A 24,477-nucleotide genomic window follows, 5' to 3' on the forward strand; every position below is an offset into this window, starting at 1 on the left:
CCCTCGTGTGCCCACTCGGGAGGCATGGCTGCAGAAAGGCTTTCAGCAGCTCAAAGCCCCGAAATGGTGTAACCGGAGCGCCGGGCTTGCCGCTATTAACATGCAAAGGAGAACGTATTCAAACTGGGAAAGAAAGAGCTGAACAAGAATGTGAATCCTGCCCTGAGCCACTGAGATGGAATAAAGGAGAAGATCATTAAACGGTTCACTTCAGCACCTCACATTCCTTAATCCAGGCATGGAAAGATTTCACAGATCATTAAGAGAGTGGGGCTTTGCAGACAGTTCCTAGAGCCAGCCCCTTGTATCTGTGCAAGTTCCCCAACTCTGAACAGCCCTAACAGGATCAAATATTATACACACAAATCAGATCAGATTACCCAGCAGTGCCTTCTGGCCTGAAAAATCTGTGCATTCATGGATCCACTGAACCAATTCTCTTCCAGAGTAATACTTTACATGCATTAAAAACACAGGATAATTCCTTTTAAGAACTTTTCATCTCACATCTCAAAGTATCCTATAAGCCTCAACATCTTCCAGAAAGAGAGACAGATTGGATTACAACCTAATTTTACAGATAGGATAAAACAAGTCTTTCCTTGGGCATTTCTGCCATTGCTGTTTCCCACTGTGCCTTTCTGCAGTGGAGATGGGCCTGAACTTCACTTCAAGGCCAAACTGCTCCCAGTCTGAAGGGACACAGAAAACAACAAGAAAAACAAATTCCAAAGCAGTAGACTCAAACTGAGGAACCTGTAGGAATGGGCAACTCCAACAGCAGCAGTTGCCCAATTTCTCTTATTTGTTTGGTTTAATGTTCCCAAAAATACCACAGGCAGCTGGCTCCCTGGGCCCTGTACCTGGCACGGCCAGCTCCACACTGTGCCTCTGACCAAAACCTCCTGGGCATCCCCAGGGTCTGGCCCAGCTCCCTGCTGCACCTCCAGACCAAAACCTCCTGAGCATTCCTGGAGCCTGATCGTGCTTTGTGTCCTCATCACCCAGAAATGCTGCCCTTCCATGTCCTCCTGGCTAACTATCTCCACTGTGCTTTTTCAGTCTCAGCACAAGGAGCTGGCCAGAGGCAAGAGCAGATGCTCTGCTCCCCGCCTCCATCAGCACTGACCAGGAGAGCCCCAGCTGCTGCCAGGGAATCAACAGTGCTGCTTCCTCCAGAGCCTCTGCCTCAGAGAGCAGCACAACGCCAGCCCAAGGCTGACACTGCTCTTCACTGCTCCTCCTCTCCAGAAAAAGCACAACATTGCAACAGCAAGGGAAAGCTGTGCGTGACCAATGGAAGTGCATCACTGTCACCAGATCCAGCCAGCCTGGAACGTGCAGACAGGAAACAAACGTAGGGAGGGATTTCACCTCCCCAAAACCAGCACGACCCTCCCCAAAGGCTGCAAACGCAGCCTCAGGCGGCACCAGCGGTCCTGGGGGGTTTCAGGGTGAACAAAGACCTGCAGAACCTCACTGCTGCAGTGCAGAAGGACGGATATTCACATGGATATTCAGAAGGTAACAGACATGCAATGCAGCATCCAGCAGACTGTCTCCAAAGGGCTTTCCACACCAGACAGGATCCAGCCCAATACTTCACAGCCTCCTCATGAATTCGTCATTTACTACAGACCTGGAGCAAGTTCCAGACTGCAGACAGCTTTGCTTGAGGCTAATAATATGTTCTACATTGGGATCACTGGGTTGTGCAGCTGCCACCCACAAAGCAGAGATTATTCATTTCTTCAGTACCAAGTGATTGTGCTCCTGCCTTCTAAAGAAGGGTAAATCAGCATAAAGCATATTGTCTGCTCTCACCATCTTCCCCAGCATCCCATTTATTAGTGGGTGCAGAACCAGATGGTTATAGATAAACAACACCAAAGAAAATGCAGAAATAGCCTGGTGTAGTACAGGAGTGTTAAATTCCCACCCAGAAATAAGAAAGGGCATTAAAGGTACTTGGGCAGCTCCAGGGGAAGCGAGCCAGCAGACAAGTGCAATCCATATGCACCAGTGTGCACAGCTTTTCCTGAAGCACTATCAGGACAGAAAGGGCTCCTGCAGCTGCAGCTCTGGCTAAAGTCAGCTGTCACTGCAGGTGTCCATCACTTCCAGAAAATAATCCCTCAGATATTTCAGCTGATTCCCTTGGTATGCAGAGCAGAGCTGCTGCAGCACTGCTCCTGCAGGACTCTCCTGCCATGCTTGCTATGTGTCACATGCGTATGGAAGAGAAGATATAGATGTAAACATTCCAGCATTCCTTCTGTCAAAGCACTGTTTTCTTTAAAATTCCCCTCTTTCTCTTCTGCTCCCACTCTGACGTGCAGAGTTCTCCAATTCTCTGAATTCACATCCCTTCATACAAGGGAAAGTACGGGGCTCACAGTGTGGCTGAGACACAGCCAGGTTAATGACACAGGTTAACTGAAACGAGTAATGCATCATCCTGGTGGGGGGAGCCTTTAAACAAAGACTGGCATTTGTTTATTTATGTGAACTGTTACTGAGGGCAGACTAAGCCCTGTTCAGATCTCCCTGACAGGGTCAGCTGGCAGGTGCCATGGCCTGGCCCAGGGCTGCTGGGTGAGGAGGCACCGTGGGGTGTGTTGGGGCAGCCTGTGCCCTGTGCCTGGGGCAGCCTGTGCCCCATGGGATGTGCTGGAGCAGCCTGTGCCCCTGGCAGGCCTTGGCAGCCTGTGCCCTGTGTCCTATGGCTCGGGCAGCCTGTGCCCCGTGGGATGGGATGTGCTGGGGCAGCCTGTGCCCTGTGCCCTGTGGCACCCTGTGCCCCATGGGATGTGCTGTGCCAGAGCAGCCTGTGCCCTGTGGGTGGGGCACCCTGTGTCCTGTGGGATGTGCCAGGGCAGCCTGTGGCCCGTGGGATGTGCTGTGCTGGGGCAGCCTGTGCCCCTGGCAGGGCTGGCAGCCGTGCCTGAGCCCTGGGCTATGGACACGGCTGCCTGTCCTGCCCAGCACTGCTGCCAGCCTGCCCTCCCTGAGCCGTGAGGCTGCAGCTGCAGCCCAGCAGCACTGCTGCACTGCCCACCTGCAGTGGCCGTGCCCAGCTGGCAGCAGGAGCGCTCGCCCACACGGGTGCACAAACGGGCACAGCGCTGGCCGAGCCCAGCAGAGAGCCCGGTCCTGGGCATGCCACAGAGCTGCTCTCTGCCTCGCTCCCAGCTCCTTCCTGAGCAGATTGCTAATTGCTCCTGATTTTTGCTCTTCTAAAATAAGCTCAGACCGCAATCTGCATAAATGCTGCAGAAAGAGTAATGAACTGCCCGCCCACCTGAAATGCAGACTGGAGCAGAACACACAGGAGACAGAAGGATGGAAGGAGCCACCAGCAACCCTCACCGTGCCACTGCCACCCCATCTGAGGACAGGGAGAGCGGGGGGAACACGGGGACTGGTCCAAATAAAGCCATGGACTTCTACCTAATCTAAGGACTGGAAACAAAGACTAGATGGAAGCACAAGAAGCACTGGATCATTCTGGCAAGCAGGGACAGCAGAGGGGAGCATGTCAGTGGGCACAGCCCTGCAGGAGTGGGAGAGCAGAGAAATTAAAAATTAAACCTGTCAGCCCCTGGTTTCTACCATTTCTTTAAAAAATACATGGCTGCAGATGTCCAAGGTGTAAAAGGAAGCATTTACATACATAAACCTCCCCACAAATAAACATCTCATTACTTTATCACTAGATAATCTTCAATTGCAAAAACACATCAGAACATTATTTTGCCCTTAATCTTTGTGAATTGTCAGCAGTTCCATGCACGTCCCCAACCTGCAGCATGCAGGCACTGCTCCCCTGACTCTGTATCTCCCAAAAACACCACACAGAGACACTTAACACAGACTTTGTTTTAAAACTCTGCTTAAAAGGTTTGTTTACTGTGAACTGTCCCTACAGGGTGCTGGGAATACAGATGCACAAGAACAGCAGTGCTTGCTCCAGTGCAGGAGGAGTGCCTGTACACCTGCACAAGCTCCCCCTGCCACTGAAGCACCGCTGAGTCACCTGTTCTGGCTTTTTCTTCATCTAAGGGAGAACCTAGGAAAACCAACCATTTAAGTCTAGACTAAGCATCTGGAGAGCACCTTGTAATTACAGTTCTGGTTCTCTTCTCTCTGACAGCTTCTCAAAACACATGTGGATTCTGGTACATCCCAGAGCCTCTGCACTCCCTTCTTCCCTGGTGGCCCCCCCAGCTGCAGCTGCTGCATCAGCTCTGGTATTTATAGCCCCTCTCTGCTGACTCACCACTGCTCCTGGCTTATTTAGAACCTGCCTTAACTACATTTACCTTTGACAGTGTCACATTTATCACTCTCGTGTGTAATTTTGACACTTTGCCCTTCCAAAACTCAGAATGCTCTGCCTCTCTCTGCAGATGGGTGGGGATGTCCAGAACTTCCTTGCCTTCCACTTTCCTTCCTTGTCCTGATTTCAGGAGTTTGGGGGAACAGAACCTGGCTCAATCTGATAGAAACACTCTGAGTCAGGCAGGAGAGCTGAGGTAGCAGGGCAGCCAGCTCAGGATGCCTGCTCTGAGGCGAGGGCAGCTGAGCCCATGGGCAGCTCCTCCCCAGCCCTCCCCGGGTATCCTTCCTTCCATCTGGCCTCAGGATGTCCATGTCCGTGCTAACACTGCCAACACCAACTCCCCCTGGCTGGAAAGAGATTAAAGTAAGCAGTTAGTTACAAAGGGAGAGGAAGGATTTGCTACGGGCAGGTATAAGTACACAGAGTTTAGGCAGCAGCAGTGCCTTGCACACATCACCATCTCTTAATGTGTTCTTGTTACCTATGAGTCTGTATTCCATATGGAAGTTGTTTTACCCCAGCCCTCCCAAAATCCCCTTTTGAAATGCTGAGTTTCTCTGAGCAGAAATCTTGAACTTCCCTTGGCGCTGGGATCATCCTGAGGGGTCAATACTCTCAGGCAATTTTAGCACATTTTTGGGACAGGGTTTGACATTGGAGCGGGCTTATAACAACACATGGAACTAACTGATGCTCCCTGAGCACTCCCTGCCGTGACTGACAGGCTCTCAACCCCCTCCAACCCAGCACCACACCTGCAGATCTCTGAGAACTGCTCCTTTCTCTGCTTGACCTGCAGGACCAGAAAAGCTGCTTCTCCCGATTTGTCAGCCTAAGAGTGAAAAAGAAGCACAATTACTTTCAAAAGTGTTTCTCTATCACTCTTGCATATAACAAAGCTCTCACTGACAGCTTGACAAAAATCTGGCAAAATGTTTTCCAACTGATTTAAAAAAAATTTCAAGAACAAAGTTGTTACACAGAAATCTCACAGTTATCAAAATACGCACTGAAATGACCTTAATAACAAGGACAAGTCAAGCTTAGCAAGAGAACTTAATGGTCTTGATATTTGCTTTGTCCAAGTAGCCTGTGGGCTCAGCTACTTTAAACATCATTTCCCGAGCCTACATAATACATGTGCAATATGTTACACTTTGGGAGCATTCCAAACACGCGTTCTCTCTTCTGCCCTACCCCTCCTGTGTTTGAAGGCATCAGCCACAATCTCAGCCCCTAAAATGGCAGAACAGGCACAGGAGTGCAGCTGCCCAGCCCAGGCTGCTCCCACAGCTCTGCCTGCTCCGGGGCAGAGCTCCCTTTGTACCTGGTGTCATTTATACCCCTCTGGTATCATTTATCCCGGGAACAGCAGCACAAAGGGGCTGCAAACAGCAGCACACAGAGGCACCTCCAACCTCTGCCTTTGGGACCCCCATCACCACCCACTGCCTGCATGAACCCTATGGAGAGTCCCTTGGGCTCCTCCCAGAGCCAGCCTTTCCTTCCCCTGCCCCATGTGTCATTCTCGTTCTCTCCCACACATCCAATTGCCCATTTTCGTGATCCTGAGCTGTGTTTAGCACCCTCTCTTCACTCAGCTGGACCTGAACTGGAGCCCAAACCTCCCCACTGTAAAATGCCATCTCTCATCTCTGGAGCACGATGTGCAGAGCAGGTGCGTGTGCAGACAAGAGGCAGCCTGGAAAGGTGCATGGCTCTGCTGTCCATGCACAGGGGCAGCAGCCTCAGCACATCTGGGGCTCAGCCCAGACCCCCGTGCGCAGCTGTGCATCTCAGACACACAGTGGGGACGCATTTCCTCCCTGCTCCTAAACCAGCTCTGCCCACCTTGGCACAAACCAGACAAACCCACCCACGTGCACAGCTCACCATCAATGCTCAACAGCACTTCATGGACCAAAATCCCCCCTGGAATTGCACCTACTGCTGCCAAGGGGTAAGCATGGCATAGTCCAAGGAATCCTGAGGTCCCAGATAGGGGGTTTCATAAGTTCAGATCCCAAAGTGAAAGAAAACATTCACAACCTTTTTTTTTTTTTCAGTATTCTTTGTGATTGCTCATCCATGCTTATCAAATAATTTATAAACTAAATGAAGTACCAAAGCACTGCTGGTAGAAAACTGTATTTTCCTCTTCTCCTTATGCTGTAAACAGATTCCTTTAGTTTCAAAATTTCAAACAAATAAAGGTGGCAGCATGCTGTCACTGCTCCTCACACGAATCCCTAATTTTATGATTACATCCTGCCATCAGTGCCAGGAATAAACAGAAGTCTCCAACACTGCAGTAACTGTGTTCCTCCTTCAACACAAGCCTCTGGTGGAACAAGTCCCACTCTACCACACAGATTCAGAGCGTGTCCTCATTCCAATCTGACAGCACAAAGCTGAGGCAGTGATGAACTCAGAGGCTCACTTATTTAGCCCAAAATAATGCACATCGAATGCGGAACAGTGCATGAATGACGTGCAGCAGAATCCACAGAGCCAGCCTGAGCAGCATCCCCATTTCATATCTCCTGACAACACATTATTCCAGACTAATAGAACTGACACCCACCCCTCCCTGCATATGAAGTGTGTAACCAACCCCCTGCAAACATTCCTCAATGGAGATTTCTTCTCAGTTACTAAAATTCTGACAATGTCAGCAACATAATCCTGGAGCTATATCTGCCACAGCTCACTAGTGTTTGTTTTGCGTGCAGGAGCCATTCCTCCTATGAGACACTCCCAATGAGGGATGGCTTGTGCTCACTCCAGCAGCCAATACTGGCTGGAACCACACTGGGCTGGGGAGCTGCTCCTGCCGAGCAGCACAGCTGATCAGCCCTTGCACCAATCTGCACAGGAGCAGCTCCAGGCACATTCGAAAAACAGAGGAATTCATCTCCCTGAATTGAGAAAACAACGCTTTGACCACTGAAGCATCACAAAGACCAACCCTGCATATGCTTGCTGCTCTCCTCCTCCAAACGTGCATGACACTGCTCAGCCTGAACTGAACCCTGCCCTTTCCTGCCCTTCTCTAGGGACTACTCACTCCACATCTCTGTCTACCAAGGCACTCTTATTCCATCACATCACATTTGGCCTTCAGAGCAGCATCTGTAACCCAGAGAAAAGAACACACTCAGTACTTTTAGGCCATGAGTCTCACGTGACACTCGGATTTTTGCCTGGTTCAGAGTCAGAGAAGACTCACCCTGATTGAGAGAGCAACACTTCACAGCCCTGCTCGGGTGTGTGACCCTCTAAACAACCCAAGACCTGACTGTACTGCCCAGACCTTCTCCCATGCCAAAGAAACATGCTGGCCCTGGCCATGATGGAGACTCCAGGGCTCTTCCCTGTGGCTGAGGGCAGACGAGAACCCTCCAAGCTTCATGTGTTCCCTGATAATGAAAGCACTTGAGAGTTTAACCCTACCTGTGCAGGGACAGGCAAGGCACTTGGGAATGGTGAAATGACCTAGTACATGGTTTTGTCTGCTTTCATGCTCATGCTGTACCCCCCAAAATGATGCTGTTACTTTCTGAAGGGACACAAAAGTGAGAAAAAGAGCATGATCAACTTGAAGTAGGGAGCATATTGTGGCCTTTAGCCACAACCATCAGACTGGGTTCCAATGACTGCAGTCTGAAGGGAAAAGCTGACAGTGTCTTGACACGGTCATTACGTAAAATGCACCCTGTTTCCTCTGTGCCATATGCCTTTGATGCATTATCATTCCCACTCTTCTTGATTGCTTTTCAAAAGCCATCTAAATTAATGTGAATTGGTAAAGGGTAATTATTCCTATGAATAATCAGTGTATGCTAATAAATGCAAAACTAGGACAAAATGTTAAGTTTCAGCAGCACTGGCTGTTCCTGTCGCTGGCGGTCCCTGGTGAAGGGGACAGCGCTGACAGCAGGACAGAGGACAGCTGTGTCCTTCCTGCAGGAGCACAGTTACCCTGCTCAGCAAAGCACACAGGAGCATGGCTCCCGCTCTTTCTCTAAAGCACCACCTCGCCAAAGACTGGCTGGGCTGCTCCTAGCAAAATCCTACAGGAATCTGTAATAAAGATACAGGAGACTCAAAAAGAGAAAGAAGCTATTACCAAGAAGAAAAAGACAGAAGATATTGCCAACAAGAGGACTCAAGCAGAGGGCTGTGTAGGCATTAGCTGCGGGCTCTCAGTGTGCTGCTCCCCTGATGGCAGCAGAGCTTGGTGCCAGCACACCCCGGGTGCCCCAGAGCCAGCACAGGCTGTGCCCCAGCTGTGCACCCAACATCTGTCACCTCCATCCAACCACTGAACTGAAGGGAGCCACACAGCAGCTAGGGGGGCCTCCACACACTCGTGGGATTAAACAGCACACAAGAACAAGGAGAAACGTTTAAGCCTTCTCAGTAATGGCAGGAAGCTCCAAGTGAGAACTAAGATCCTGCTCAAAATAAATGGCCATTTGGAATTCTCTGCAACTTGTATTTGCTGCCTCCTCAAAGTCACAGCATACGTTCTGGCAACATCATGGGAAACGCATTAGCGAATTACAAGAAACATTTTAAATCCAGTTAGAGACCAGCCCACCATTATTTTATTAGAGTGCTTTTTAAGAAATGTAACTTGTGACAGCACAGTGAGTCTAGAAGGGCTATTTCCCCACCTTTTGGGGACAAAAGACTGGCAGGACTCGGCACTTGCCCTGCTGAGCTCCCCCAGACTCCTGCTGCGTCCCCAGCCTCTCGAGGTGCCTGTGAGCAGCAGCAGGATCCCTCAGCCACGCTCAGAACACACAGCAGCTCCTGAACACTCCAGCTGGAGCACTGCCAGCCTGCCTGCTTCACCTAGGATACCGCTGGGCTCCCAGAAAAACGCTGTGACTCCTCTGCTGCAATCTTCCCAGAGAATCCCGTTCCACAGGCACCAGGGAAAAGGCAGGAACCAGTCACCTCCTCCATGCACAACAACATTTAGTTTCAGTTCTGGGACAAAAGTATCAAATCAGCGAACAGGCCAGCCAGGGAGGATGTCAGATCCCCAGCACTGCAGGATTTTATCTGCAGACCAGAGGAGCATATGTCGAAGATGCGTGCTCTGCCAGAAGATACAGAGACACAGAAGAGAGGCGTTGGGGAGATTTTTGGCTGAGCCAGCGTTCCCACAGTGCCGGGGGTGTCAGTGCCCTGCTGCCCTCCCCAGCACAGGGCAGCCAGCCCACAGTGCACAGAAAGCACGGAGAGCCACAGAAACCCCCTTGAAAATACCCCAAAATCACACTGCTGCTGCACACAGGGCACCCCTGAGGGTATCTCAGCACAATACATGGGAGTTCTCCCCGGAGCCGCGTGCTGCTCTGGGAGGGATGGATGATGGATGGATGGATGATGGATGGAGGGATGGAGGGATGGATGGATGGAGGGATGGATGGATGGACAGCTGGTTTATCCCAACACACAAAGCCACAGCAGCTCTCCCCAGGCTTTATCATCATGGCCCTGTGCTCACTCCCTGCTCGGGAAAAATGACAGTATGGCCTTCAGGGAGCTAATTAAGAACACACGCTGAGCTGAGGAAGGCACAGGCTATGGACAGACTGACCGCAAGGCAAACACAGGGACGAAAACATCCAAGACCCTCACAAATAATTGTGTATTTCTAACATGCTGGAACTTTTATGATCAAACTTGAGATGCGTACTTTAAGTTTTAAAATGTAAATTATTAATAAAATTACTATCATTTCAGTGAAAAAGTAGAAGGCTACACATTAATATTTCCCAGAAATAATATCTGTATATTAGTTGACTGCCTCTTACTAGGGATTAATTGCAAACTCAGCAGAATTAGTTCACTGAAATGATCTCTCTTTAACTTAGGAGCTTTTCATTCAAATGGACACAGAAACTGAATAAAACAAAGCAGAGCAGTTGTCCAAACTAAGGAATGTTAAAGAAATCACCTAAATTTAGCCACAGATTTCATTAATAACTATAAGCAAATGAACTTTGTTTAAATTCATAGGGTTTATCCTAACAGTTTTATGTAAATTTTAATTCATTATTTTCTCTCTCCCTCTCCCAAAAAAGTATCCAATAAGTTGCCTCCAGCCAGGACATTTTACTGAGCTAAGGAACAGCTGCATTATACAGAGCTATAACTATGTTTCAAGGAAAAGATCACCAACAGGGATACGATTTTCTATTTGGATTTAAAACCAGTGCCCATGTGAACAGCACTGTACAATCCCAGGCTCCTCTGGAGCATCTCCACAGCTGGATGGTGGGGCTGGGAAGGACCTGGCCAAAGCCAGCACCCCCTCAGCAGCCCCTGGGGACCAGCACAGCCCCAGACTGCCCACAACCCTGTCAGGGTTCATCAGCACAGCCCCACACTGCCCACAAGCCCTGGCACTGTACACCAGGACTGCCTATAACCGTGTCAGGCTTCACCAGCACAGCCCCACACTGCCCACAACCCCTGGGGCAACACAAGAGCCCCCAGATTTTCAGCTTTAAACTACCGTCTAGCACTAGGAGAAGGAAGAGGAAAATCAAAGGGCTGTTATTTGTCTCTAATGAATTTCAGAAAAATTCCTATGAAAAGCTGTTAACAGGAGCCAGGTACTGCTGAGAATCGGGGCAACCATGGATTATAACACAAATACCAATTTCAGCACGTTAACAGTCACCAATCACAAATATCCCATCACCAAAAGCCCACATTAATGTGGTACTAAAAATCTGAGCTAAGAGGTCAAAGAACGTTCAGAGATCTGGAGGTAAAATGGCAATGTCCTACCTCACTCCCATTGCCAGACAACTCACCCTTATGGAAAATCTTCTGTTACTATGGTGACGGGGAATCAAAAAAAACTTAGATCCATGTAAACACAGGTTTTCCTACACAGATTGCAGTATTCTGTGCTGACAGTTAATCCCAATTTATGAATTTTCAGTTATTCAGTCAACAGAGAAAAGCGAGTGATTATTCATAAATAAAAAAGTTAAAGTTCATTCCTAGATAAATCGCAAACAAAAACAGGTCTGAATTTCTCATAACAATTATTCACAATAACCAATTCGCTCACCTCCAGTTACTTGCCAAAAGCCAGACATACTTATCTCAATTACTTATTTTAGGGGGCAACTCCTCCCTGTTTTCCTTGTGCTATATTTGTTTATGTACGTATATAAACAAACATACGTATGTCTCTGTCTCCTCCCCTCTGTGGGCCACACACAGAGTAAACAAGGAACAGAGGCTGTTAGTGAAGGCTTCTGAAATTCACTATATTCAGCTTTGAACTGCTGGCCCAAGGGTGAAATCAGAACTGACTCATAATGTCTCAGTTCTTTTTTAAGCTGCAACTGAACATTCATAGGAAAACTAAAATAGTCTGAAACAGTTTCAGCTACCAGATCTGATGGTTTTTATCTCCAATGTCCCGACACCAGCCATTCATTTTTCTCCTTTTTTGAGCCTTTTCAAAGCTGAGTTCCAGGAACACACTGAAATCAGAGTCTCGCACCCCAGGCACCTTCCACCTCCTCTTGCCTACATGAACCAAGGAGGAATCTAGTCCTGCCTCGATTATCAAACAGGTTTGTGTAAGATTAGGAATCTGTCAGATTAGGAACTTCCCTCAGGTGGGGATCCTGCAGTCTGGATTCCACAGCTGCGGCAGCAGCCAAAGGGCAGAGAGCACCCACCCGAGTGGCACCCACCACCAGCCCCCTCCAACAGCCCAGGCTCCCAGCCTGCCCAGAGCCAGGGCCTCCAGCCTGCCCAGAGCCAGGGCCTCCAGCTTCCCCAAAGCCAGGGCTCCCAACCCGCCCAGAGCCAGGGCTCCCAGCCTGCCCAAGGCCAGGGCTCCCAGCCCGCCCAGAGCCAGGGCTCCCAACCCGCCCAGAGCCAGGGCTCCCAGCCTGCCCAGAGCCAGGGCTCCCAGCCCCCCCAGAGCCAGGGCTCCCAGCCTGCCCAGAGCCAGGGCCTCCAGCTTCCCCAAAGCCAGGGCTCCCAACCCGCCCAGAGCCAGGGCTCCCAGCCTGCCCAAGGCCAGGGCTCCCAGCCCGCCCAGAGCCAGGGCTCCCAACCCGCCCAGAGCCAGGGCTCCCAGCCTGCCCAAGGCCAGGGCTCCCAGCCTGCCCAGAGCCAGGGCCTCCAGCCTGCCCAGAGCCAGGGCTCCCAACCCGCCCAGAGCCAGGGCTCCCAGCCTGCCCAGAGCCAGGGCTCCCAGCCTGCCCAGAGCCAGGGCCTCCAGCTTCCCCAAAGCCAGGGCTCCCAGCCTGCCCAGAGCCAGGGCTCCCAGCCTGCCCAGAGCCAGGGCTCCCAGCCTGCCCAGAGCCAGGGCTCCCAGCCTGCCCAGAGCCAGGGCTCCCAGCCCGCCCAGAGCCAGGGCTCCCAGCTTCCCCAGAGCCAGGGCTCCCAGCCCGCCCAGAGCCAGGGCTCCCAGCCTGCCCAGAGCCAGGGCTCCCAGCCCCCCCAGAGCCAGGGCTCCCAGCCTGCCCAAAGCCAGGGCTCCCAGCCTGCCCAGAGCCAGGGCTCCCAGCCTGCCCAAAGCCAGGGCTCCCAGCCTGCCCAGAGCCAGGGCTCCCAGCCTCCCCAGAGCCAGGGCTCCCAGCCTGCCCAGAGCCAGTGCTCCCAGCCCGCCCAGAGCCAGGGCTCCCAGTCTCCCCAGAGCCAGGGCTCCCAGTCTCCCCAGAGCCAGGGCTCCCAGTCTCCCCAGAGCCAGGGCTCCCAGCCTGCCCAGAGCCAGGGCTCCCAGCCTCCCCAAAGCCAGGGCTCCCAGCCTGCCCAGAGCCAGGGCTCCCAGCCTGCCCATAGCCAGGGCTCCCAGCCTGCCAGCTCCAGCAGAGGTGTGCATGCCTCTCCTGTGGGCAGGGCACAGCTCTCCCAGCCCCTGTGTGCATCCTTCTCCTGGCACAGCTCTCCCAGCCCTGTGTGTGCGCATCCCTCCCCTGGCACAGGTGCCCTGAGCAGGGCACAGCTCACCCAGCCCTGTGAGGTGCCAGAGGCAGCAGGCACTCGTGGAGCTGCTCTGCAGCAGCACCTCCATCGCAACTCTGGCTCCACGTGGGGCCAGGACACGCACACTCTGCTTTATCTCTGCCTGGTGTGCACAGCATTTGTCACCTGAATCACTGCTTCCCCTGTCCTACAGAGAACAGCCATGCAGCAAAGCTCCAGGCGATGCCGGCACAGGAGCCCTTTGGTAGCTCAGCAGCAATCCAGGCCTCACATTGTTCTGGCAGCTCTATCAGGCGATCCACGACCAGATGGATGTATTTGTAAATAAGGCAGATCAGTTTTGTCAGGTTGTAATTGGTTTTAGAACAAGCAATTCCCATGATGACAAACAACAATTAAAGAGCCCCACAGCGCAACACCAACAGGCAGCACTTAGGGACAGCAGCACGGGGCAGCGATGGCACTGCCACCAAAGACACACGGATGGCTTCACCTGGGACAGGCCTGGCAATGCAGGAGAACAGGAAAGCTCAGCCAGGGCGATCCCAGAAGTCGAGGATGTCGGGTGCCCATTGAAGCTGCAGCTGGAGCCACGCTATCCCCTTGGCAATTCAGAGCCTGCGAGGAGCAGCCGTGCTTCTGTCCTGGCAAGTCATCTGGATGCAGGCTGACAAAGAGCACACGAGCTCCTGGGAAACCTGAGACCTCACACTGGGGACAAGGAGCTCTTCCCAACACACTCTGCACACATACAGCCTGGTGAAGACTCCAAGAAAGTGAAAGAAGAGGACACTGAAGATTGTTTCTTGCTTCCAAAGGTGCACTGCCACCATGAATGGCTGCAGGCTCAGTAGTTAGATTGGTGACCATAAATGTCTTTTCCACTGTCATTGTGATGTACACCACTGACAAGGACACTGCAGCAAACTCACACTGACAATGTGACCAGCCTCCAAAGTCTCGGCACACCAACAAGAACACACGCCAGAAAAACCAGCAGGGTTTGCACCCAGCTCTCAGACAGGGAAATCCTGGGGACACAACCTGGGACTCTTCCCATGGCCAGCCGCCACTAAACCCCCAATGAAGGTTTAATTCTGAAGTTACTCTTCAGCTTTGCAAAATTCCTTCCTTCCATCCAGACCTTAAGAAAGGTACACCAACTGCTCCAGGCTCCTCTCCATGCCACACAGATGACTCCTCCCTGCCCTGGACAGGCATTTAAAAGCAGGAGGAAGCTACATCCACATCACAGTCCCAGGGATGCACGAGTCCATGCTGTGTGATTAGGAGGAGAGGCAAAGAGTGTGCATTTCTTTTTCCTCTTCTTCTCACTCCCCCTTAGCTCGGAGTGACCTCTCCCACGGAACAGATTATTGTTATTTCAACAGCGCATCTCACACTGCCATCCTGCAGAACAATGGCTACACAAGTACTCTTTGTAATGATTTCACTTCCAGGGGTTTAGAATATGACATTTTCACTTACAATATGTTTACTTAGTATTTCTTTAGGAATTTTAGCAACAGTAGGTCAAGAGCGCACAAGCAGGAAAAAACATGCAGGGAAAAATGCTTTTAAAGCCATGAGTCACTCAGAACACGATCCAGCAAGGATGTTAAAAGAAACAAAAAATGCTTTGAAAGAACCTACTGTGAGTCTGATTCCAGGTTACTTGATCTATTCCAAATTAAAACTCTTTTTTGCCACACTTCCTCAGGCTCTTCCTGAGCTATCTGAAAAATCCAATTACAGTGGAGATCCTGATTTCCATGTTCATTTATTACCAGAGCAGAAGTCCCATTCACTTTAGTGGTAAAAAAGAACAGGGCAATAGGAAATCCCCTACAAAACATTTAACGTATTTAATGGAAAATAAAATCTAGAACGATTAAAGGAAAAGCTGGCAGAATACATGCAGCAGGGGTGCAGGCAGACCTCGCACAGGGCACTCACAGCCACCTGCTGCACAGCAGCCTCTACAGCATGCCTGCCTTTCCCTCACACTCACACATGAGGCCAGCAACCCAAAATTATCAAACTGATGATCTCGAGCTTAGATCTGCTCTCGAGACCATCTCCTCTTAAAGTTCCAAAGCACAACATCCCCTCGGGCTCTCACCGTGCCACAGAAGTGCCTGGAGACCACAAACGACTCTTCAAACAAACAAACAAAGCAGCAAGACCACAGCAGCAAGAAGGAAACGGATCTCTGGGCTCTGTCGTGGTGAAGGAGAAGCAGAGCTTCATAGCCAGGAGAGCACATTTGGAAAGCTAACAGAAACACTTCTGGGAGGCAGACTGTTTAAGGCAGCTCAACAGCACAAGACGTGCAAGCAAGAGACTGACAGCAGCAGCTGGGCCCCAGTTTCCAGCCCTCCGGTCCCCAGTCCTCCCAGGCCAGAGGCTCCCAAACTAGAGAACCCTCCTGGTACACACAGACAGACAGACAGACACTCCCCAGCCTCGTGAACACCAGCCAGAGGCACTGCTGCTGCCCTCCTCTGATAATGCTGTGCCTGCAGAGCTGACTTTGGGGACCCACCTCCACAAGAGGCTGGGAAGCACCAACTTCCACTCTGGGATTGTTACCACACCTTTTTTACATGTCTTTGTTGGTAGAACAAAGGGGAATATTTTAATTAAAGAGGCTTGAAAACCTCTCCTTCCCTACTGCGGCCATCCTCCCAGTTATCTCCTCACTGCTGAGTACCAACAAGCCTGGAGAATCAGCACACGCCTGGGATGAACAGCAGGGCTGTGTGTCCCTGCCTGCTGCACTGTGACGGGGCATTTCTCACGTGAACTCCGAAGCCAAGCTGCTGGAAAACTGCAGGCAGCAAACACTCCCACATACAGCATCTTGGCAGCAAGGAACACACAGCCCCACCACACCGGCCCAGGGAACGCACCACAGCACATCAACTCCCTCACTAATTTTATTTTGATACTCCACTTCCTCTCTTAAAATTGCACGTTGCAACACACTGTTCAGCGGCTGCCTCGGTCCAAACCACTGCAAGTGCCTTACAGACAGAAAAGGGAGACTAAAATAAGTTATCTCACGCCAGTTTGCAAAGGGAAAAGTTTACAAATCAGGCTCTCAAAGATGTGAACAGCATAAAGCGCATCCAATAACCTGTCACAGCAGTGACAGGTACAGCCCACCTGCACCCACCTGCACACGGACTCACACTGCTCACCCTGTCCTCAGCCACGGCTGAGGCACACACCACTGACAGAGAGGTGGGGCACACACAGCACATCAGTCATCAGGAAGGAACATTCACCTTTTCAGGAGCAGGGCTTGTTGGCAGCTCAGCAAAAGCCTCCTGGGATTAAATCAACAGTGAGGACACAGAGCCACCCAGGCTGTAAGAAAGGGGAGATTACTTGACAGCAGGAGGAGCTTGCCCGTGCCTACACATGCTGCTGAGCCCTGGCAGCCCTGGGCCAGGTGTCACCTGTGTGACCTGTCCCCTCCCTGTCCCCTGTCACCTGTGTGACCTGTCCCCTCCCTGTCCCCTGTGTGACCTGTCCCCTCCCTGTCCCTGCCAGGGGCACAGCTGCTCCCAGGGCAGCAAAGGCATCCCAGGAGTGACTGCTGCTGCTGCCATGCGTGGGAGCTTGACAAACAGCTTCTGAAACCAAGCCAAAGCCAGGCAGGAGAAAACCTGAGAGCTCCCCCCTCACCTTCCACAGGCCAGCAAAAGGGAGAGTAAATCCCGCTCCTGACAGGGGCTGAAACCGCACACAGAACTTACAGCATTCCACCTCACAAGGCTTATAAATATCTGCTAAGCACCTGAAGGGCATTTGGTGCTGCACTCTAACGGCCCTTGAAACTCTTCACCTGGAACGAGGACTAGCTACAGGCCTCGAGTAAGTGTTGTAAGAGGGGTTTATTGTTATCAGGAGGAGAGGTAGACTGACAAATAATGCCAGCTGCACAACCTGGCACCTGCCAGCTATCAGGGAAGAGGACAAGAGGTAGGAAAAGAAAATAGACACAAAATAAGGGATGCAGCTACTGCAACACAAGTAGTCAAAGGAAGCTAATGGGCAATGATAAATCAACCTAAATTTTATGAAAATGAGAAAGAATACATTCATTTTCTTTGGCCCAGGTCTGCAAATCTTTTTAGTGTCTTTAGATGCTAAAACCATCAACCCCCTAGTTTTATTATCAATTTATGCAGCAACTAAGAGTCACAGGAGTCAAGGAATCATCCCCTTGCCACTGTGCAGGCAGATGCACCATTTGGAGAGCCCCACCTCCAGGATCACAAGGGACCATGTCACCTGCCAGTCACACCACACAAGATGCCTCACAGCAGTCTCCTGCCAACAGCAGCCAGAGGGATCACACAGGGGCCTGTGTTTGGCCAGGGTTAAGGCAGAACTGCAGGAAGCAATATAAAATTAAATAGCCAATCAACACAATGCGCAATTTTCTGCAAGATTGCCAATGCTGGACCATAGGCGGTTGCATCTGCATAATTAAAACTGGTTCATTTTGCTGCATTAAAGCCACAAATCAGGCACGTAACAATGATGAGGAAGATACATTTATTTAGATTTCTGGCCAGATAGAGCAAAAAAAACCCGTACGTCTGAAAACACGCACTTTAAATTGTGCATCCAAGGATCTGCTGTGCTCTGTATTCCGCAGGCAGCTGTCATGTGGCAGTTGTAAATCTGCAGCCATATCTCCACTGGTGTTTATTTTTAACACCACCACTCCTGTCTGCAAGGCTAAGGCAAATAAGAAAACCTGCCTCCTAAAAGTATTCTTAAATATTTTTTTTCTGGTACCATGCAGCAAGCATCTCCTGCCAGTGCTGTGGCCAGCTCTCCCCTCTCCGGACAGCTGGAGGGTGCAAAGCAGCAGCAGAAGCAAAGGACAGAGCCCGGGTAAGTGACGGGAGACACTGCACCGTGGGCAGGAGCCTGCCAGCGCTGCGTGTGTGCAGGAGGGGACAGAGAGGTCTCCATACACGGGCAGGCAGCAAACACTCTGCAGAGCTGCAGGAGCTGCGCTGCAGCCGCCGCGGACAGCAGCATCACTGCTGGTGCTCCCACTCCCAGCAGCAGCGTGGCACCGACCAGGGCCCCACACACCCTGCAGCACCGGCAGCCCTGTCACCAGCCCCCAGGAGCAGCGTGTGCAGCAGGGCTCTCAGCACACCCACATGCACCCCACATATCCCACCCAGAACAGCGTGTGCAGCACGGCTCTCAGCAGACCCACATGCACCCCACACGCCCCCGCTATCTCTGCAAGCATTTCCAGGACAACTCCTTCCCACCGTGAGAGGAGCAGACACAATTCTCCAGGGAAGGAACAGAGCCATCATGGGCAATAAATCACCCTGTGCACAAAGATAATTCCCGGTTCAAGCCTCCCCCGTCCAATCTCACTCCCCACACAGCGCGTGGGCTCCTCGATTGCTGGAGCCAAGGCTGCAGCACCCGCAGGTCGGGCAGGGCTGGGCTCCCCACCCCGCACCACCCCAGCCCTGGCTCTAATTCCCAACAGCCAGAGCGAGAGGCTGCAGCCAAACTTCCCTGAAAGCAGCCTCGGTAACTTTTCCCCCTCCACGTCCTTCCAGGTGTCTCGGCAGCTCCTCTCTCGGTTTTACACACCCGAGGCACTGCTGGCAGATCACAGCCTCACCCAGCGCTGGCTGGCACCTCGCAACAGCGGCACCTGCCCGCTTCCAACCCTCTCTGTCCTCGTCTTCAGACGCATTCCCAGTGCAGCTTTGCTGGGGTTACCTCTCTTCTGTGCATGCTGCCATATGCCTGGAGCTCACATGCAGGGTTTGCCACCTTTCTCCCTCCCATTTTCTCCTCCTCTCCATGCTGTGGGGACAAGCACTGTGCTGTGCTCAGATTCCAGGCCCATCCTCCGTAGCATGAGATCACTGCTTCAAATTTTCAGCTATTATCATCTTCCTATTCCAGCATTTCTGTATCAACACTTTGGTTGTTAGTCCCCCTTGCCACCACTTACCCTCTTCTTTATCCCTCTTTCTCTTCCATTTTAGTCTTTCTCTGGAGGACTGGGCATCTGTCTTCACAAGGATAGCAAGGGATTAGATATGAACAGCGTAATTACTCAATCCTTGAGGAAAATAAACAGGATATCTGGGATAATGAGGTAGTCTACATCCAATCCTCCAGTCAAGCCAGGAAAGACCACACTGTGCACAAGTGGAGGTGGGCGTTCATGGTCACTGCCACAGCCTCAGAAGAGATTTAGATGATCACAAACCCTGGTCCATGTCAGGCTGGCACACTCAACTGAGCACAAAAACCCCTCTCCTTCTGCAGTGCATCCTTGGCCACCAGCCCTCCTTGGGTCCCTACAAACACAGTGACAATGCTGTCCTACCTGCTCAGCCACATTTGCTCACATTGCCCCTACTTAGTGAGGAAGCACAGGCCACAGCAGAGCTCTGCACCAAACCCTCCAAACTCACATGGTTATCCTCCTCCAGCCGTTTAGCAAGGTGTGAAAACCAGGCCCAGGCTGGTCCCCAGAGAGAGGTGACACAAGTGATGGCCACGCCGTCACAGCAGTGAGCACTGGAGCCCTGCCTGTCACCACGGCCACCCCAAGATGACCCTGGTGCTGAGACAGACCCCGCGTGCCCAGGGATGGACCCCACCTCCCCAAAGGCAGCACACTCGGGCCTTGGGCTGTGGCTGCCCAGCCCTCCCCAGCCTCAGGCACACTCGCACCCTGTCAACACAAGAATTAGCCTTCATGCAGCTGAAAACACAGACCAAGCACCCCGCATCAGGAATGAGACATTCCTGGAGGTGTAATTATGCACAGAACAGGACCAAGGAAATTATTGCTGGCCCATCAGCAAACTGCCTGCAATACAGCTGCCCAAAACGTGATCACTGTGGTGTAATGTAACACCCTCAAACACGCCAGCATTAACTGCCTCACATATGGAAACCATGAGGCTACAGAAGCAAGGCCAAGAATGATCATGGCCTGTGAGTACTCCACGCACAAACAACAATCAGAAAAGCACTGGAGACATCCACAGCCAAGCTTTTGGAACAGCTCAGAACCAGTCCTGCCCCCATGACCCCTCTACACCCTGAGCACCCCAGAAGCAGGAATACCTGGCCCAGGACATCTTTGAGAATAATGTGAAACCAAGGGACAGTCTCTAGGAACAAATGCAAATCCCCTCCCATAAAACGAACAATACCACAGACTAAAAGAATATTTCATCTGCTTAACTGCAGGGTGCAATAACATCAATTTGCCCAAATTACACACAAGCAGAAAGGTAATTGGCACAGAGCAGGGTGTGTTGTGACTGTTCCGTCACTCTCCGAGGCCAGCTACAAAAGACTGAAATTCACGAAAGTAAACAATGGCACGAAACCAACAGCCAGCCCCTTCCCCAGAATCCCTCCCTCTGGCATCACGCTGCCGCAGTTGGGCAGAGACTTTTCCAAGCGGAGTCTGTGCAGCCCAGCCATCACCCAGCTGAGCTGGGATCTGGAGAAAAATGGCAGCTCTTGAGTTTGCACACGCACAAGTTAATCTGCAGAAAGGCTATTTTACACTTTTAATTAACCACGTCCTGGACTTAAATATAATGAAGTGGTGAACACATATCCATACAAAACAACTGAGCAAAGGGGTGTGGAGCTGGTTTTATATAATAGTGGGGGGACTGAAGGAGGCAACACAAGCAAAAGGCATGAAGTAAGCAGCTGAGAGTATCCTCCGTCTGAAGGTGGGAAAAGGAAATGTCATCAACTAACAGAATTAGACATTATCGCAATAAGGAGTTGATTTATTACCAAGCTACCCGGAAATGCCCATTAGTACAGTTTGGTTCCAACGCGAAAATCCCTGGGTGTGCAATAGACAGAAGGTTACACTGGCTCATTTCCCTCTGCCTCCAAGGCGCTGAGCCCTTCCCCGGGCTGCAGAGCTGCCGTGTGTCACAGGGTACCAACTTCCCTTCGAAACAAGAATTAACTTGCAGCCTGGGATTTGCTGCTCAGTGGTCTCAACAGACAGACAAACCCTCCAGTTTTATTCCTCTCCAACACTCAGGAACGCAGCGACTGCCGCACAGCTCCGCACCACTACCGGCACTTGCATAATAATGACTGCGGGCCTGGAGGCGAGGGGCCGGAGCACGAAGGCGAACTTCCTTACATAAGGACCGCAGGATCGATGCCCTCCGCACCGGGAGGCCGCGGGCAGCGCTCCCGCCCGCGCAGCCCGGGGCTCCCTGGGCCGCCGCTGGGCGCTGCCCGCGGAGGGCGGCCCCGGCCGGCGCCGCTTCGGGGCCGAGCGACCTCTGCCCATGCCCGCGCCCCGCACGCCGAGCGCCGCACGCCGATGGCAGCGATGGCAGCGCCCGCCGGGCCGGGCCGAGCCGGGCCGGGGCTCCCGCCGGTGCCTCCGCGGCTCCGCGCCCGGCGCTGCCGCAGCGCGGGAGGGGCGGGGGGCGGCGGCGCAGCCCCGCGGCCGGAGCCGGCCCGTCCCCGCCCCGCCCCGCACACAAAGGCGGCCGCGCCGCGCCCGCACCGGCCCGCGCTCCGCACCTTTGACCTGCGCCTCGTAGTCGGCGATGATCTCTTTGTCCTTCTTGAACTTGCCCTGCGCTGACATCGTGCGGGAGGGCGCGGGCCCCGCCGGCACCGCCGCGCTCCGCCGCCGCCTCACCCGGCCGCGGCCCCGCCGCCGCCAGCGGCCGCCGTCATTGGCGGCGCCGGGGACACCGCGGGGAGCCCGCGCAGCGCCGCCGGCTGCGGAGCGGGGCCGGGCACAGCCGAGCCGAGCCGAGCCGAGCCGAGCGCAGCCGCTCCCGCCGCCGGCCGAGGCGGGGCCCTGGCGCCGCTCCTGCGCTCAGGTTGCGCGCGGGGCGGGCGCTCCGGAGCCCCTTCCCCGCCCCGGCCCCGCCCCGGCCCCGCACGGCTCGGCCCGGCTCGGCTCGGCCGCGCCCCCGGGCCCCGCGGGGTGCGGAGCGCCCCGGGCCCGCCCCGCTGCGGGATGCGCGCCTCTCCCCGCGTGTCCCCGCCCGGAGCGGCCCCTCCGCGGCCCGGGGCTCCGGCACCGCCGGGCGCCGCTGGCACAGCGCGGGTGCCCTGGAGCAGATTTGTCGCCTCTTGTTAAAACTGAGGAAAAAAGGAGAAGGTGTTCGTTCCAGCAGAAGCAACATCAGTGGTTGAGGCGCTGTATCGCGGTTGTCGCCGAGCGCTCGGCACCCAGTCCATGAGAGCTCACCCATTTGCCAGCGGCGTGTGCGCTGGCACACCCCAGCCCTCGGACAGCGATGCGCGGACTCAGCCTCCGCACATCCACAATCAGCTGAGTGGGTCCTCTGTCCGGCCCCGGCTCCGCTCCCATCCCTGCGCCACACAATGGGGTCTTTTATGGGTGTCTTGTGAGGAGTGAATTCAGGGAGATTTGATGATTCACAGTTACTCTGCCAACTTTAAAAAATAACCCCAGCCCATTACACAAATAATTTACCTAGTGCAAGCAGGCGGCACAGAGGAGTATTCTGCATCTCAGTAGCTGTGGAAGGGCCTGGGGAGGAGGGAGAAAAAGCGAGCCCTTCCAGGGAAAGGCAGCCACAGCAGAACCTGAGGCGCTGGCTCAGGGCTGAGCAGCATTGCTCCAACTCCAGGGGGACCAAGGGGCTCAGATTCTCAGGGAAAACAAAAACTGTGCTAGACCCCGCTGGGCACAGGGAGAGGCAGAGGACAGGGAGCACAGGGAGGGCACAGGGGCAGGGGCTGCGAGCGTGGGTCAGTGTTTTGGGGCAGGGCAGGAGCAGCCAGGGAGCACACACCAGTCCCTAGGGTGAGTTGCTGCATCCCCTGCCAAGAATCTGAGAAGGGGCTGGGCTGGGATGCTGTGTGGTACTGCCCTAAGCTGTACTTGCAGCAGGGCTGGAAAGGCAACACCAAGGAGAGTCAAGAGGTATTAAAGAATGATCCTCCAGGAACATCAGGTCTCGGGAGAGGGTGCCAATGGGGTGTGAAATGATTGCTGTACACCAATGGTGTGCCATCTCCCAAAGAAAGGAAAAGCCAATTTACACCATGACCAGAAAAGTCCAGCAATGACGATGTTGTGCTCCCTCACAGCCAAGAACACGCTGGAGGGTCCTGAGGGTTCTGAGCTCGCTCTCCACAAAGAAAAAAATAAACTAAGTAGGGAAAGAGAAGCACAGGCCATTTGATAAAGGATTCATCTTAGCACCAGTCACTTCTTCTTGCAACACCCACAGGGATTCAGAGAGCAAGGACCAGCATTCCTGATAACCACCTGTGCCATAAGACAGATTTTGATTTTCTTGCCAAATTGGTTCAAACCTGTGAGGCCAGCTCTGTGGTCAAAGCTGAGTGTCTGAGAGTGTTAAGCATCTCTGCTGAGAGTGGTCCACAAAATAGTGGTGAAAGAAAAATCCCAGTCATTAAATGATCCAACAGCGCCAGGGGTTTCTGCTACTCAGAGATCATAAAGAATAAAGGAGCAGCGATGGCTGAAGAAAAATAATCCAATCATGAATTAATGATCTTTAATAAATATCAATGTCTTAGATACTTTGTGGAATTTCTACTTGAAACAGCTTCTTAAAAGGAAGGATTACATTGTAATTCACTTTGTGACATTCTCAACCCAGAATTTTTTAGTGAAGAATGGGCTGGGATGGGATTTAATCATAATAAACACTTCAGGCTTGAGGTATAGAGAAACCAACAGTAGCTATGGCAACGTGGTCACTCCAGTAAGGCTAATGCAGATTATTTCCAGGGCAGTAGCCTTGTGTGTGCTCAGGAAGCAGAGGTAATGTTGGCTTAAAGCAATTCCTAAATTAAGGAAAAATTTTTAAGCAGAAGCTGTCTTGCACTCTTTGTTTCCAGCTTCAAACTGTAAGTGTTTCACAATGAGCTGAAGGTACACAGCAGCCTCAGCAGAGTCCTGACGTGCTGCTTCCAGAGACACTCGCGTATGTCACCATGAGCTGGGCAGACCCTCTGGTCATGGATCCACAGACTGGTTTGTGTTGGAGGGGCCCTTGAGGCCCATCTCATTCCAGCCCCCTGCCATGGCAGGGACACCTTCCAGTGGACCAGGCTGCTCCAAGCAC

General features: G+C 52.6%; 1 protein-coding gene across 4 annotated transcripts in view; it reads right to left on the reverse strand.

Moving 5' to 3' along the window:
• The window catches only part of SRGAP3 (SLIT-ROBO Rho GTPase activating protein 3), a 69,062-nt gene extending 47,033 nt beyond the window's left edge, over positions 1 to 22,029 (reverse strand). For all 4 annotated transcript variants that reach the window (XM_063165067.1, XM_063165066.1, XM_063165068.1 and 1 more), the window contains exon 1: positions 21,920 to 22,029. In XM_063165067.1, coding sequence (XP_063021137.1) covers positions 21,920 to 21,986 — 67 coding nt within the window. In that variant the 5' untranslated portion in view covers positions 21,987 to 22,029. The remainder of the gene's footprint in view (positions 1 to 21,919) is intronic.
• Positions 22,030 to 24,477: the final 2,448 nt, after the last annotated feature.

This window comes from Melospiza melodia, chromosome 10, assembly GCF_035770615.1.
Source record: "Melospiza melodia melodia isolate bMelMel2 chromosome 10, bMelMel2.pri, whole genome shotgun sequence".
Classification (NCBI taxonomy): domain Eukaryota; kingdom Metazoa; phylum Chordata; class Aves; order Passeriformes; family Passerellidae; genus Melospiza; species Melospiza melodia.